Source organism: Syngnathoides biaculeatus, chromosome 15 (genome assembly GCF_019802595.1).
Source record: "Syngnathoides biaculeatus isolate LvHL_M chromosome 15, ASM1980259v1, whole genome shotgun sequence".
In the NCBI taxonomy this organism is placed as follows: Eukaryota; Metazoa; Chordata; class Actinopteri; order Syngnathiformes; family Syngnathidae; genus Syngnathoides; species Syngnathoides biaculeatus.
Genome location: NC_084654.1, coordinates 12,301,457 through 12,317,929, shown reverse-complemented (window position 1 = coordinate 12,317,929; position 16,473 = coordinate 12,301,457). Strand labels below are relative to the sequence as shown.

Sequence of the window (16,473 nt, the reverse complement as noted above, 5' to 3'; positions counted from 1 at the left end):
TTCACATAATCCCATCTATGAATAGAGTCTTCTTAGAGTCTCCTATGAACCTAACATATGTTTTTAGAAGGTGGGAGGAAAAACGGAGTCCTGTACCAGGAAAAAAAAAAACAAAAAAAAAACCATGCAGCCATGAGGAGAACATGTAAATGCTACACAGGAAGCTTCAGGGGAGATTTCAAACCGGGACATCTCAACAACAAGACACATCTGCCTCACCACCAGGGCACTATGCTCCCTGTTTCAGTCATTTTAGAAAACTCCAAAACTATATTGTAGGAACAATCCAGCAGTGTTACAGCATGACTGTGCCCCAGCACACAAAGCAAAGTCCAAACTCCATATTTTCAATAATTATAACATTCCCTTGTCCCATACTTGTCACTAAAGTGCCTATTGTAGTCATAAATTTAAAAACAGCAATAATGTGTTTTTTTTTTTTAGAAAAGCATTGCTGTGAGGTTTTTGTTAACTTAACTACAGATAACTTAGTGCATAAACATGTTTGAGCAGCCCTGCGATTGGCTGGCAACCAGTTCAAGGTGTACCCCACCTCCTGCCCGATGATAGCTGGGATAGGCTCCACCACTCCCGCGACCCTCATGAGGATAAGGGGCTCAGAAAATGGATGGATGCACGTTTGAGCATTCCTTCAACATCACATCGCAGACCAGCTAAGAAGTTGCAAAGAGCTTCCTGTGGACCCAGCAGGGATGTTCTCCTCTTTTATCAGAGGTCAGCAAGGAGGTGACCCTTGGGTGCCAAAACCCAGCAGCAGATGAGCTAACACAGTGGGAGTCCACGTAGAGGTCTGGGGGGTAGCATGCTCGCATGCCAAAGGTGGAGGCCACATCTATTCAAATTGTCCATTTCAACAGCATCGTTTTTAATGTAAGTGGAGTATTATCTGTATCAACGGCTTCTGAAAGTAGTAATGTATTGTAGTGTAATACAGTGTACTTTTTAGATGACAATGATCTCAGGAGCCAGTAGGTGGCAATATTCCCAGCCATGCTCAATGAACACCTGAGTTGGGCGTCTGAGAGTGAAGGGCTTGCAGATTGAGAGGTTGTTGATGCATTCTGGAGGGTTTGTCAGGCTGCTGTCTGACGCTCTTTGGAGTTAACAATACCGTGAGAGGGAACTGCAATATATGTGGCAGAAAGAGAATTATCAAATACCTGCGTTATCCAAAGCCCGATCAATGCAGTCTGGTTTGTTCAGCCGTCTACCTGAAGTCAAAACAATTAAACGTTATTGTGGGAGAAATAAATGTCAGAACTATTTAATGATATATGGTGGCTTCTCGGCACATCACGTTTATTGTTGATTTTATCAGTACCCGCCTTGATTTTCTTTGCCTCTGGTCTTTCATTTCCTCTGGTCAGGATGCGCGAGCACCATGGAGGAGATTTAGCCATCCTTGAGAAGGAAATTACATCTCCACATGTAGGTTGGGTAATGTAAGGTAACATCAATATGTACAAAAGCAACAATCATGAGTCAGTTCTATTTGAATGAAGTCAAAGGCAAGATGCAACATTTTAGCATTTGTACCGCAACCTAAAAATACTCACAATACTGAATACTGAAATGCAAGCAGTCTAATTCACCAGTTAGATGTTTTTCACTGGTTGTTGTAATTTTCAGTATCTATATACATTGTGCTGTACAGGAATATGTTTCTAATAAATACGTAACCCTAAATAAGTACATAAGAGGATGAATTTTTCCATAGGCAAGAAAATGAGTCTGAACAGAATTGGTATTTGCAATGCATTTGGTTGAAGTGTCTTTATTATACAGAATGGAAATATACAATTTTTAAAGGTGTTTATTGGGTTGGTTACGGATATAATTTGCAATCAGGAACTGCATTGAATCCACAGGTACAATCCCTAAATATACGTGGTGGGTAGGAGCACATTAAATTTACCTGTTTTGGATAAATTGTACTTGCCAGAGTAGTTTCTACGACTCGAAATTCCCTGTAGGTGTGAATGTGAGAGCAAATAGTCGTTTGTTTACATGTGCCCCGAGATCGGATGTCGACGGGTTCAGGGTGTACCCCGCCTCCTGCTCGTTGACAGCTGGAGTTGGCTCCAGCCCTCCTTGTGAGGATAAGCGGCTAAGAAAATGAATGGATGGATGGATGGAGTGGCAGTGTATGGACTCCCATTGAACATGACTTTCTCCTCAGAACTCGACAAAAGAACCACTACAATTTGCAACAAGTATCCATCCATCCATTTTCTTAGCCGCTTATCCTCACGAGGGTCACGGGTGTGTTAGAGCCTATCCCGGCTGTCAAAGGGCAGGAGGCGGGGTTCACCCTGAACTGGTTGCCAGCCCATCGCAGGGCACATAGAGACAAACAGCTACACTCAAAATCACACCTAGGGGCAATTTAGAGTGTACAATTAATGTTGCATATTTTTAGAATGTGGGAGGAAACCGCAGTGCCCGGAGAAAACCCACGCAGGCAAGGGCAGAACATGCAAACTACACACAGAGAGGGCTGGGATTGAACCCGGGACCTCAAACTTGTGAGGCCAACGCTTTCCAGCAGGCCCACCGTGCCGCCTGCAACAAACATATTGTCATAATAATAATAATGTATGTCTCTCTGACCATTCTGATTAGTTAATACTAATCAGTGTTTAAAGACATAATTCTAAGTTGGATATCATTAGATATCTTTTTACCTAAAGAGGTGGGTGTAGATAGTGCTAAAATTGAGACATATATGCACGTTTGCTTTTTGTATGACTCTAATGAGGCATTTATATTTCATAATCGGGTCAGCAGATGGAGGCGCGCTGTGATTGGTCCATGGTGGTGGGTGTTTCCGCATTCTGCAAATAGCTGCCAGTTGAAGCTCAACTTGCAGAAAGAGGGGAACTGTCGCGTCTGAGGAATCTCCTCTTTGTCAAGATTCCAGGGAAGAGACGTGCGAAACTACGGAGGAGGCATGCCTTACATACTGATCAGCACGCAGATCCGACTGGTGCGTAAATGCAGTTTGCCTGTCGTGTCTCGTGTTGTACTTGCTTCGTGAGGGTGGAGCTGCAGGGGTTTTTTTTTTTTTAAAGTAGCATTGCAACATGCTACAAATGAATGGAGGGGAAATGTGCAGTGTAGACACAGCAGACGGAGGTTTCGCGCCATAGTGCATTCAAAATCAATTTTGCACTCAGAGACTGACAGATCTGCTTTTCCAAAGATATTCAGTGAATAATACAGTTTGTATGCCATTTGTAATAATTTAATCATGTCCCACATTAGACAGAGCTCCACTATGGTGCAGTAAACACACCACTGCAAGCGACAATACTCAATTAGTGTGACACAAGTCACAAAAGAGCATTTTATTTCTGTCGATTCACAAAGTGTAGTACAAGCAGCATTTATGGTACGCTGCCTCCTGCTCGTGGGATGTGAAAGAATCACCGCCTCGGTATATTTCAGTTATTTTTTTCTTTTCTGTGGACAATACATTTACATTTGATATTCAAGAACTGTTTTTAAGAGAACCACTGCTCTATGTAAATGCAGAAGTTTTGATATGGCTCCAATATTGGATAACTTCAAGATTCTACATGTGGTCATATTATTGTGGCAGGCCAGTGTATACTTGCATCAGATACAGTATCCATTCGTCCATTTCCTTAGCCGCTTATCCTCACAAAGGTCACGGGAGTGCTGGAGCCTATCCCAGCTGACAACGGCCCGGAGGCGGGGTACACCCTGAACTGGTTGCCAGCCAATCATAGTGCATCAGATACAGTATCTGCAGAACAGCTGCATCACTTTTGAGAAAACAAAAAATTAACATGAACATTGCAACGACAAAGAGAGCAAGCCTTTCTCAGCTCTTGAGAGCGGTCAATAATTTGTAACAAGTAAAAGACAAGTGCTACATCCTAATTCAATTGCCTGGCTGTGAGAATTGGATCATCTCTACATAAGTGGGTTGGGGATTAGTATGCACACATGCAGGTGAGTTCAAACTTGAGTTGCACAAAACCAGCACGCAGATATCAAGTAAACGTGATTCATTGCTTTCTTTCAGGAGAACGGCCCAACCAATGTGGGAGATGAGCATTCTGATCCGGCTGTCATGAGTTACTTGGGAGCAAGGAAAACAACCGTGCTGGGAAATAATTTGTGAGTACTGCATCGAGTGCTTCTCCGTTAGTGGCAGGCGGACTCAATAAGGTACCTGCAGTAGGTAATGGGTCCACTTACCATAGATCCTCTCCTGATGTAATTGATGAGTCACCCAGCTTGGGGACAATAAAGGGTAATGGCTTGTTTGCAATGCTGCTCACAGACGTTGTGTGTTTTTCAAATTCCCATATGCATAAAATCCTGTTAACTGGAATGTCGCAATTAACATATCAGAGCAAGTCACATGGAAGTAGAGGCTCTGATATCTGGTAAGAAAAGCCAGTCGGTGTGATACAAACAGACTGCGGAAGTGGTGTCATTGACACCATGATCCAAACACTGCTGGCAAATGGATGAAGGTGTGGAAAGAAGTGAACAAACTGCAGAACAATTAACAAGATTCAAACCTCCATATAAAATTCACTGAGAACATACAGTGAAGAAAACGTTTTTGAACACCCTGCTATGTTGCAAGTTCTCCCACTTGGAAATCATGGATGGGTCTGAAATTTTCATTGTAGGTGCATGTCCATTGTGAGAGAGATAATCTAAAAAGAAAAACTCGGAAATCATAATGTAATTTATTTGTGTGATACAGCTGAGAAAACCAATGTTAATATTTGGTACAGTAGCCTTTGCTTGCAATTACAGAGGTCAAAAATTTCCTGTAGTTGTTCACCAGGTTTGCACACACTGCACGAGGGACTTTGGCCCACTCCTCCACTTCTTCTCTCGATCAGATTTCTGGCCTGTCGCTGAAAAACACGGAGTTTCAGTTCCCTCCAAAGTTTGTCTATTAGGTTTAGGTCTGGAGACTGGGTAGGCCACGCCAGAACCCTGATATGCTTCTTACAGTGCCTATCCTTGGTTTTCCTGGCTGTGTGCTTCGGGTCATCGTCCTGTTGAAAGACCCAGCCACGACCCATCTTCAATGCTCTGACTGAGGGAAAGAAGTTGTTCCTCAAAATCCCACAATACATGGCCGCGGTCATCCTCTCCTTGATACGGTGCAGTCGTCCTGTCCGATGTGCAGAAAAACAGCCCCAAACCATGATGCCAGCACCCCCATGCTTCACAGTAGGGATGGTGTTCTTGGGATGGAACTCATCATTCGTCTTCCTCCAAACACGGTTAGTGGAATTATGACCAAAAAGTTCCATTTTTGTCTCATCTGACCACAAAACTTTCTCCCATGACTCCTCTGTATCTTTCAAATGGTCATTGGCAAACTTAAGATGGGCCTTGACATGTGCTGGTTTAAGCACGGGAACCTTCCGTGCCCATGCATGATTTCAAACCATGACGTCTTAGTGTATTACCAGCAGTCACCTTGGAAACGGTGGTCCCAGCTTTTTTCAGGTCATTGACCAAGTCCTGTCGTGTAGTCCTGGGGTGATTCCTCACACTTCTAAGGATCATTGAGACCCCACGAGGTAATATCTTGCATGGGGCTCCACTCCGATTGAGATTGAGCGTCATGTTTTGCTTCTTCCATTTTCTAATGATTGCTCCAACAGTGGACCTTTTTTTTTTTTTTACCAAGCTGCTTGGCAATATCTCCGTACCCCTTTCCAGTCGTGTGGAGTTGTACAATTTTGTCTCTGGTGTCTTTGGACAGGTCTTTGGTCATGGTTTGGGTCTTACTGATTGTATGGGGTGGACAGTTGTCTTTATGGACCTCACAACCTCACACAGGTGCATCTGATTCAGGATAATATATGGAGTGGAGGTGGACTTTGAAAGGTGGACTAACAGGTCTTTGAGGGTCAGAATTCTAACTGATAAGTGTTCAAATACTTATTTTCAGCTGTATCACGCAAATCATTTAAAAAAATCATACACTGTGATTTCTGGATTTTTCTTTTTACATTATCTCTCTCACAGTGGAGATGCATCTACTGTATGATGAAAATTTCAGACCCTTCAATGATTTCTAAGTGGGAGAACTTGCAATATAGCAGGGTGTTCAAATACTTATTTTCTTCACTGTACATCTGCGGACAGTACTGGAAGATTAACTCTGCTTGTCTCATTTAGTTCGGAGTACCAAGTTGACGAGCCTCCTCGCCTGGTGTTGGATAAACTGGAAAAGATCGGCTACCGCATGCTGACAATGACGGGGGTGGGGCAGACGCTGGTGTGGTGCCTTCACAAGGAGATCGAGTGATAAGGCAGGCAGATGTGGAAACATGATAAGAACTTTGATTTTTTTACTGCTGAATTTTCAATGCTGCCAAACTGTGTATCAGTCCATCTATCCAAGCCATCTAAATGTGCGTGTCCTTAATTTGGATTGCGGATGAGCTGGAGCTTCTCCTTGCTGGCGTCAGCCAGGATACACCCGGGAATGGTCGTCAGTCGGTCGCAGGCTGACAAATTATGAAATGAGGAATACGATCCTATATATATATATATATATATATATATATAAAATTTCTTCCATTTATCAATATGTGATGACCAACTGCATGGGTATTTAAATACAATCCTCCATCACAAACATTTGTTGTGATGTGATGACCCAAGAGAGTTTAATATAATACTATACAATATAACCCTAATACATTCTCTTGGTTAGTTGAGGAAAATATTAAATGGCTGCTTTGTTTTTTTTTTTAGAATTGCACATTTTATTTTTAAAGCTCGGAAAAGACTGTTTTTCACTTGACTTTTTGTTGTTGATGTTGTCTTAAAAGCCCTTATGGGCTGGGTGCGTGTACATTTGTATGCATGACACAATAATAAATTCTTTTTTTTTTTTATTAACTGTTTTGCAGAAACCTCAAATGCTTCTGATTAAATATCAGCACTTAAATGTGGATTTATTCTGTATTTATTGAGTATTATGTACAGTAAATAACTGCATAGAACAATTGGAAAATTACATGAGGTATCTGTAGGTTAAAGAAAGCCAAATGTAAGACCTCAAGTCCAACTACATGTCATTCATTAAATATAACTGTGGAATAGTATGATACAAAGAAATACTGACATTTCTATTCTGATCATTAATATAAAATGATAATGCAAAATATTGCTAATTTAAGGTTTGGTAAGATTTCTTTTGACTTCAAAAGTACACAACTAGAGCTGGGTTTTTTTTTGCAGTCACGAATAAAGGAAATGATAATGACATCATTCAAAAGAAATTGTTGATTTTTGTTGTACTTCCCCCCCTATTCGATTTGCTTTAATTCTCCTGATATTGCAAAAGCTTTAAAACTGTATTTTCCTATGGCATTAACTGGCACCAACATCCAATGTGTTTTTTTTGTTTTTGCAAATCTTGTGCTAATACGTGCTTTTTCATCGAAAATGTCCTTTTTCCCCCCTAAAAAATATGTATGTTAACACAATTAAAACAACTTCAACAAGTAAACATAAAACGATATATCACCTGGTGTTTCCTGTTGTCAAAATTATTAGTATAAGCAATGCGTGTCAGCGGGGTTGCGCTTTAAAGAAGAAAAAATCCAGAGAAATGAACTTGAATTAGTCAGTAAAACTGATTAATCACACAGTCCTGCAGGAGCTGAAAACGAGACAGTACAAAGTAGAACCGTTGTTCTCTATTCCAGCATGTTTGAGATGTGATTTTGGAGTGCATCTGATTGTTTTGTCAAAGCGTCAAGAAGAGAATTTGAAGAAATGAGAAATGACAGTTTACTGGGGGTAACACTAAATCACTCAAATTGTTTCACACCAGTCATCCAGTAGAGCCTTACCCCGAAAATGACCTCCCTCCCCGTTTCCACAAAGTTTGAAGCATAAAATTACTCAAAATATTCTGGTGAGATGACAAATAAAAATTCAAGGGGGTCGGACACTAAATGCAAAGCAAAGGGGCTGCTTCCAAGGATCAAGTTCCCAGTTGCAGAGTGGTTATTGTATTTATTATTGTTCATGCGTGCTTACTTAACTGAAGGTGATGATGACCCCTGGATAAATCAAGGTTACAATGACGTTGATGATTATTATTAGTAGTAGTAGTGGTATTTGTCCAGATGCTTTCATTTATCGACAGACATGACATCTTCAGCAGAGATGCATGGAAGGTTCTGCTGTTAATGGTTCACAAAGGAGGAAGCCCAACAGGCCCATTGTGGCATCCTGGTTCGCATGAAAGCCATTGTGGGTTCAGCGCAGGTCTGGTAGTAAATTGGTTTCCTGTAATTACATTTCCTCTCTTGTCGTTTGAACAGATTTTTTTGTTTTTTGTTTGTGGACTTTATTTTTTTCCTGTTGTTCAAAAAAGCCTACACAAAAATAAACCTTGGAGATGAAGGGATATTGCAGGAGGAGAAGAGCAGATGTCTTCCACCACACCACCATCCTCCACAGCTGGACATTGTGTAACAAAGCCACACAGTAGAGGTGGGGGTGGCAGAGAGAGCTTGGGTGCTATGAAGCTGCCATGTGGCTCCTAAATACGGGCTAAGTCAGCAGAAAAAAGCCACCACATGGCTCGCTTACGTCATAAAACCTCAAATGCAGGGAAAAATAAGGCGATTGTATGACGATTTGAAAAGATAAGATAGATAAGAGAGAACCTGTTCAGTGACACCAGCGCAGTCTAATGAGAAAATCGCTGTCAGAAAGTTAGGATTGATGGAGTTGAATTATTGTGGTTGTAATCTGCACTGAATCATATTGAGAGGGGTTTCTAATATTTATATTAATTTATTTAGCTACAGGAGCGGTGCGGTATTACATGACATACAGCGGGTGAAAAAGTACTGTTTAACACATTACCATCTTTCTCACTAAATATACTTCTAAAGGTGTTCTTAACCTGAGGAATTCACCACGCTGGGGACAGTCCAAGTAATTGATACGATCAAAGAAAGAAAAAAGATTGGAATTTAAGTGTGTTAAAATGTGCAATCACAGAGGGAAAAAGTATCAAACACAAAGAAAAGGAGGTGCAAAAAGGCATGGAAACCCAAGACATCTAAATTATATCAATATGTTACAAATTATTTCAAGTCTCTATAAAGTAAAACTGTATATAATTGATTTACACTGGAATTTCTTAAACTTCTATTAATTGGCCATAAAAGGTGATCTGATCTTAATTTGAATGACAAGAACGAAGAGTCTGCTTAAACTAATTTTAGTGATAATGAAGTAAATACTCACAGGGCAAGATCCATCCATCCATTTTCTTTGCTGCTTATCCTCACAAGGGTCGCAGGAGTGCTGGAGCCTATCCCAGGTGTCAACGGGCAGGAGGTGGGGAACCAGTTGCCAGCCAATAGCATGGAGACAGACAGACAGTCATACTCCTAGGTGCAATTTAGAGTGGCCAATTAATGTTTCAATTTTTTTGGGATGTGGGAGGAAACCGGAGAGGCAGGAGAAAACCCACGCAGGCACGGGGGAACATGCAAACACCCCACAGGTGGGGCCGGGTCCTCAGAACTGTGAGGCTAAGGCTTTACAGCCGCTCCCTTATGCCACACAGGGCAAGAATTAAAAGGTAAGTGGATCCTTGGATTAAGTGGGCACACCTCACTGGTGGAGAAGTTGCCAAGACTGCTGACCCTGACCAGTCGTGGAAACAGTAAGATCCGAGTAACCAAAATATTGCACCAAGAAGATGTCTGAGACATCTCCAGACAAGCTGATTCACCCAGAAGTCATTGATATAGGGCTGTATTCATTCTTTAAAGGTGAAGTGTGAAGATGATATGCGGATCACTTCTAACTAACAACAGACTCCTAGACACTATGTATGAGCCAGCCCAGCCGAAGCTGTGCTCGGCGCCGACGAGTACATCGACACATTTAGGACGCCTGACTTACGTGCGCGGCTCTTTTGTTACGTTCTGAGAGGACTACGCCCCCCCCCCCCCCAAACTATCATTTTTTTTTTAGTAGCTGTATACACACCTACCTGTCATTTGGAACCCACAAAGCTCTCGTCTTTTGCACCTGTGCAAACCATTTTTCATGACGAACCGGGTCTTTTTGTTAAGTATGAAGAATGAATCCATCCTCCCGAGTGTTCGAACAATATCCAGCAATACAACGAGATAGTATTTTGGCTAACACGAAGGAACAACGAGCTACCTTCCAGCAGGTAAAACTGGTAGAAACATATGAGACTGCCTGAGTGGGCGTCTACTACTAACCTCACTTCTTACTTCTTCTGGAAAACAAAACCCTCGAGATGATTTTCATGGCAGGAGTGACAAAAAGCCATATGTCAAAATCATGTTGTGTGGTGAAAGAAATGGATGGGTCCATTCCATTTGTTTTTTTTTTATTAATAACATACTAAAAATCATGCATTTCATAACAGTGGACCTTTTTTTAATTACTGAGATCAAAAGTTAATATTGACTTAATATCTACAGAGAGTGAGACATCGGTTTCCTATGAGTAATTGAATGAATTCACTGCAGTTCCGCAAACAACAGTTGGCAATTCAAACAAAACAGTTTCCACTTTTAACATACTGGCTTGGCAATTAATAACATTTCAACCTTGATCACAATTTTGGCTTCTCACAATTATAAAAAAAAAAAAAGAATTGCTTGTTGTGTGCAGGCGCTGTTGTAGATAGAGATTGCGTGCTTAAGCCACCAATAATTTCTGTATTCTTTTCTTTTGTGATCCGACCATGTCTGTCAAGACTGAGTTGTAAATACATCTCTCGTATTGCATTTTGTGAAGACTGAAAGTGTGGCTGTTTATAAGCAAATAACACATTGCCAATTGCTTTTCCTTAGTCATGCCTTCCTCAAAAAAGATACCCAAGCAAAATAAACATGCAGTCTAGCATTAGTCCCAAAGGCTCCTTAAAAGTTTTCATTGACATGAAGAATCATGTAAAACAATGATGGATAATCTCTCACGAGGGTATTTTATCACGAGAGCCCATAACACTTCTGAAGTTCAGCCTGTAACGTAGTAAAGTTGGCTTGTCTGTTGATTCGTGGGGGAGAAATGAAATCCGACTAGTCACGGACTGTGGTTTGGATTGCTACATGTCTCAGCTGCTTTCACTGAGTCACTGGACAAGTGTATGGTCGTGTCATAGAGGAAGATTTTTGGCTACATTGACAAGTTGCCGCCATTTGCCAGACAAATCATACCTATTTGAATACATTGACATTTCAACAACGATTATATTGCAACTGGATCTAACCGTCATTAGATAATTAAAGCAAGAAAATACAGTCTTATTGAGAACCTTTAACAATGGCGGAAGAGAATTCATTTTTGAGTCGCTTTTTCTACAACAGGAGGAAAGCAAGGAAGCTCATAAAATGAAGCATCTTAAGCTACCCAATTTAAAATTCTTGGTTTTGCCTGAAACAGACTTGAATGTTTGCAGAGATGTAATCCACTTTATGCCTGATGTATGCACAAATACAAATTACTGTACCTAAGACTGCAACACAATTTACACTTGCTTCCTGAATTCTCTGAGACTACATAATCCTGAATCCTACCAGCATCCTCACTTCACTAGAAGAGAAACAATGCGTATAAATTAAAACGGACTTTCTGTGGTCATTGATGATTTAATTGTCTGATTCAACACAAAACAACACATTGAAAAATTAAACCTTAAAACAGGTGTTCTGTGTATTGGCTGTGGCCCGGTGCCGAGCCAGGTCCTCTGGTGCTAAGACGTGGCTTCTTCATCATCCTCCTTTTGCATCTGTTCAATCAGCCGCTGTCGCTCAGCTGCCTGTCTCATCCGCATCATAACCACACTCTCGTAGTCTCGTTCATTGGACAGGGAACCCTGGACAAAAACAAATAAAACCACACATACACACACAAAAAAAAAGTGGCCCATGAGTGTGATAACATGTTCATGATGTTTTTTGTCATGTGTGATGAGCAATACAGTGGACCATATTACACGCTCACTTTTTCCAATGCATTTGCAACCTATTTATCATCTTATCTCTGCTCGACAAAATTTACACTGGCACAAAGTTACTGGACACATAAGGAGTTTGTGTTTTTTCCATTTCATGGCAACAGCATCACAGGGCAACACTGTCACCGTTCACTGTATGTTTGCTTTCACAACCATTCTGCATGCTCTCATCTCTCTAACCATCGCCATGACGGTGGGGAGGGTGAACGTGCATGAGACAGGAGCCTGGACAGCAAGTGTGACAGGGTAATTCCGTTGCCGGAGGTCATTATAGAGTCTGCATTGGGCTTGGCAGTGGCCAGGCCTTTAACAGTCTATGCTTGATTGCTTTGCAGAGTTTGGGGTTAGACAAAGAACAAGAATTTCTCCTTGCAGTGGAAAATTAGAGAATGGTCACTAGTTAATGGCTAATCAAATGGTGTGGAACATAGAATAGATGTCACCTCCCTCACACGCATACAATTGGTGGAGTTATGGATGTCACAAACAGGGAAGCACGTACAACAGAGTACACAAAGATGGACTATATTGCAGAAGACGTGCAATTATTGTAAATGTGAGCAGAATTGGCTATTTCTTCTTAAGGTTTGGAGGCCAAGTATCCCCAGAGAAAGCTGTTGTTTTATATGATCGTAGCCAGAAAGTCTGTCGGGCCAAAGAAGTGTCTCTTTAATGAGACATTGTACTGCAGCAGAGATCAAGTGGGTCTGCGCATGAAGGTCTGGGGGAGAGATCCAGTGATCCAAAGAGGAAAGGTAGGTTTTGTCTATGCGCTCACTGCACTACAGCATCTGGAAAGCATCATGGGGACTCCAGGATCCATGTGCTGGGAGAAGGAGAGTAAGTGGTGAAGAGTAGGAGAGGGTCGGTGAGAGGAAGTTCGCCCCTGCTCCCCTCACCATGCGGCCCCTGGATTGGGGAAAGCTGCTATTATCATTCCAGCGATGTGAGCTCAAGCCCTTGTCTGACACGTAACTATGAAAGATCACGCAACCACCATTAGCTAAACTAAATACCTCTTGGATCCTCAAATTAAACAGGACACAAGCAACTATACAAGCGAGCTGTTGAAAATGCAGAGTCATTTTGGCAACATAGCCGAACTCCCAACTGCTCTCAAATGCTCACAATAAGGATGTGCAAATCAGAATAGATACGACTGTCCTGATCGAGCTATGCCAGAAAAGTCAGGTGTTTTCTGGGCAGTGTGACACATTTCCTTGCCCACGGTACTAAACTAACAACGTACATGTTTAGCCAATGCATCACTCCTGTTAACTCAACACTTGGTGTGCACATATACATGCATGTGTGCGTTGTTCTAATGCTGGTGAGTAGGAGACCACATAATACAAACAAGGGAGGCGGGAACAAGGCCGCCACAGAGGCAGGATGGCAGTAAAACTCACACACGCACATTAAAACAAGCTGAGGATTAGCCCTGTGACATCAGTACATGGCTGGGCCTCAAAACAGCACACACTAGGCTTACCCCAGGCCAGTAATGACATCATGAATACCTCCAGTACTGTGAGTCAGTAGAGTGTGCAAACACATACACAGTCTGACACTCATGCTCAGACACAGCAGGTGGCAGTTGTGTGTGTGTGTGTGTATTTAGACATGAGTGCAAATGAGTGAGTGAAGAAGCAACTGGGCTGATTTCTAGGTTTTAGTTTAAAAGATGAATGGGAGATAAAAAAAAAAAAAAATCAGATTTCCATCTTCTATTTCATATTATTTACATGTAGATGTGTTAAACAACTCAACACAATACCTATTTTTTCAAGCGACCCACTTCCCAAGTGAGCAAAAGTATTGGAGCAGACACTGGGAAATTAATTTAAAAGTGAATAACGTTCAATATTTTTTGCCATAATCCTTTCTTACGATAACTGCATGTTGCATTCTTCATTTGAAATGTTTTTCCGGGCCTTTATTGCAACCACTTTCAGTTCTTTAGTCTCGTCTTCAGATGGTAGAATGTATGCTCTGGTCTGGAATTGACTTGACCTTCCACTTTTTCCGCTTGATGACGTCTTGTGGCATGATAAAGCTTCTCCTGATTAGTTTGGATGCATTTTTCTGTAAATTGCCAGACAAAATGGTTTTGTACACCAATTCATTCTGGTGCTACCTTTACGAGTTATGCAATGAATGATTCCAGAAGTAGCCGTACAAGCTCAAGCCAGGACATTACCTCCACCACGCTTCACAGATGAGCTTGTGTATGTTGGATCAGAATCAGATACATTCTTTCTCCATACTTTAGCCTTTCCATCACTTTGGTACAGCTTAATCTTGGTCTCATTAGTCTGTAAACCTGTGTTTCAAAACGTTTGTGGATCATCTCTGTACATCTTTGCAAAATCCAATCTGCCCTTCAGATTCTTATTACTGATGAGTAGTTTGCATCTTGTGCTATTGTCTGCAAGTTTATTATCTCACTGTTTCGGGTAAGGGCTAGGTTGATTTTGATATCTTCACTCCTGCCCTGTGGAGGTCTGAAGTGATGTCAGTGATAACTACCTTCACAATATTTCTGTCATCAACTGCTCTTGATTCATGAGAGTCAAGACTGTTGAACTCTTCATCGACATTGCCTGGACTATTACTAAAGGTTTTATAATGGGAGAGACAGAATACAGTTGAAGCCATTAGTTTACATACACTGTGCAAAAAACAGATTTCATTTTTTCTCTCAATACCTGAATTCAAATCAGACTAACCCTCTCCTCTTTCAGGTCAGTAGGGATCACCTAAATTATTTAATTTTGTTACATGCCATAGTATTGAGAGTAAGAATTTATTAGAATTTTATATTATTTTCTTCGAGGTCAAAAGTTTACATATAAAGAACATAGGGAAGCCCAGCTGATGAGGTCATGGCTTTGGAAGCTCTTGATAGGTTAATGTGTGTTAATGTACCTGGGGATGTATTTAAAACCACACCTCTCACACACTGTTTCCTTGTTTGAAATAGAGAAAATCTAAATAGCCAAATTGTGGCAATTTAAAATTTTATATAATTTTGGTGGTTCTAACTGACCTGAAAAAGGAGATCTTTTGTCAGATTTGACTTCAGTGAGACAAAAAATGAATGTATGTAAACTTCTGGCTTCAACTGTATTTATATTTCTATTATTCACTGATACAAAAAAACGGTTTCGTAATCCAAAAAATCTGAGGTTATTAAGCGTCCTGGAACTGATTGTAAGCAACACGGTTTCTTTTTTCCAAGACTTAACTCAAAAACAACATCAACATATAAAAACATCAGTATTTTAAACTATTTTTTTGCACCTCTTAAAAGTTCAAGATTCTTACATCAAGACCTTATAGATATTTTGTAAAAATTAAATAGAGTGGCAATTTTATCATGAAGTCTTTTAGATTAAATATTACATGGTTCTGAATGGTCTTGAAGTCACAAAGCTGGGTAGGTTGTTGTGAAAATGGATTACTCATTAAAGCCATCATGATAAATATTTAACTCGGTCATCTGAGCGAAGAAAATGTGCAGGTGTTGGTGCCAAAAAAGATATTGTAGCCTTGTGTGTACCGACCAGCTTCTCTGCTTCTAATGCACCTATATATCTGGTTCTGTGTGTGTGTGTGCATGTGTATTTTGTGTTTGTAGCGCTGTTTGTGTCACAGAGATATGGAGGATTTATGAGGGAACCCTGATGATGAGAGTATATGTGTGCACATTTCAAAGAGAGTGGTCTGCTAAATTAAACAGGTAATGCACAAGCAAAATTAATTTACGGAGACAAAGATCCGTAAATCATTGTGGAATAATTATCACTCATTATGAAACACGGCAGTCATAAAAACCCAAAGGTCTGGTCAATTACAGTGTTATTCCTGTGAGTGAAGAACAAACAAAACACAGTTTAAGGCCCAACTCTACTTCCTGCATATAACCATTTACATGCATATCTTGAGAACATCTGGTTCCTGAATGGAATTCCAGTACGAGACCGGCTATGATTCATTCATCCATCCATTTTCTTCCACTTACTCGAAGTCAGTCAGGGGCAGCAGCTTTAGCAGGGAAGCCCAGCCTTCCCTCTCCCCAGCCACTTCAACGTGCACTTCCGCATGATCCCGAGGCATAGTCTCTCCAGCGTGTCCTGAGTCGTCATCCGGCCCCACTTTCACCTCACACCTCACCAAGGAGGTGCCCGGGGGGCATCGTAATTAGCCACCTCATCTGGCTTCTCTCTATGCACAGGAGCAGAAGTTCTACTCTGAGTCCCTCCAGGATGACCAAGCTTCTCACCCTAAGGGAAAGCCCAGAAACCCTGGAGCGGAAACTCATCTCAACACTTGTATCTGGGTTCTTGTTCTTACAGTCACAACCGAAGGATTGTGACCATATATGAGGACAAGAATGTAGA

General features: G+C 41.2%; 2 protein-coding genes across 2 annotated transcripts in view; one reads left to right on the top strand and one right to left on the bottom strand.

Moving 5' to 3' along the window:
* Positions 1 to 2,827: 2,827 nt before the first annotated feature.
* gchfr (GTP cyclohydrolase I feedback regulator) lies at positions 2,828 to 6,991 on the top strand. The gene is made up of 3 exons (XM_061844792.1): positions 2,828 to 3,007; positions 4,073 to 4,167; positions 6,208 to 6,991. Exons 1-3 carry the CDS (start codon positions 2,972 to 2,974, stop codon positions 6,335 to 6,337), a joined length of 261 nt encoding a protein of 86 aa, XP_061700776.1. The 5' UTR covers positions 2,828 to 2,971; the 3' UTR covers positions 6,338 to 6,991.
* A 3,462-nt stretch (positions 6,992 to 10,453) lies between these two features.
* Positions 10,454 to 16,473, bottom strand: part of dnajc17 (DnaJ (Hsp40) homolog, subfamily C, member 17) — a 31,025-nt gene continuing 25,005 nt past the window's right edge. The window contains exon 11 of the mRNA XM_061843058.1: positions 10,454 to 11,929. Coding sequence (XP_061699042.1) covers positions 11,807 to 11,929 — 123 coding nt within the window. The 3' untranslated portion in view covers positions 10,454 to 11,806. The remainder of the gene's footprint in view (positions 11,930 to 16,473) is intronic.

Excerpts from the sequence above, each read along its gene's own strand:
- gchfr (XM_061844792.1), top strand. The coding sequence starts at position 2,972 with ATGCCTTACATACTGATCAGCACGCAGATCCGACTG. Across the intron at positions 3,008-4,072 it reads TCAGCACGCAGATCCGACTG|GAGAACGGCCCAACCAATGT; the intron begins GTGCGTAAATGC and ends GCTTTCTTTCAG. Across the intron at positions 4,168-6,207 it reads ACCGTGCTGGGAAATAATTT|TTCGGAGTACCAAGTTGACG; the intron begins GTGAGTACTGCA and ends TGTCTCATTTAG.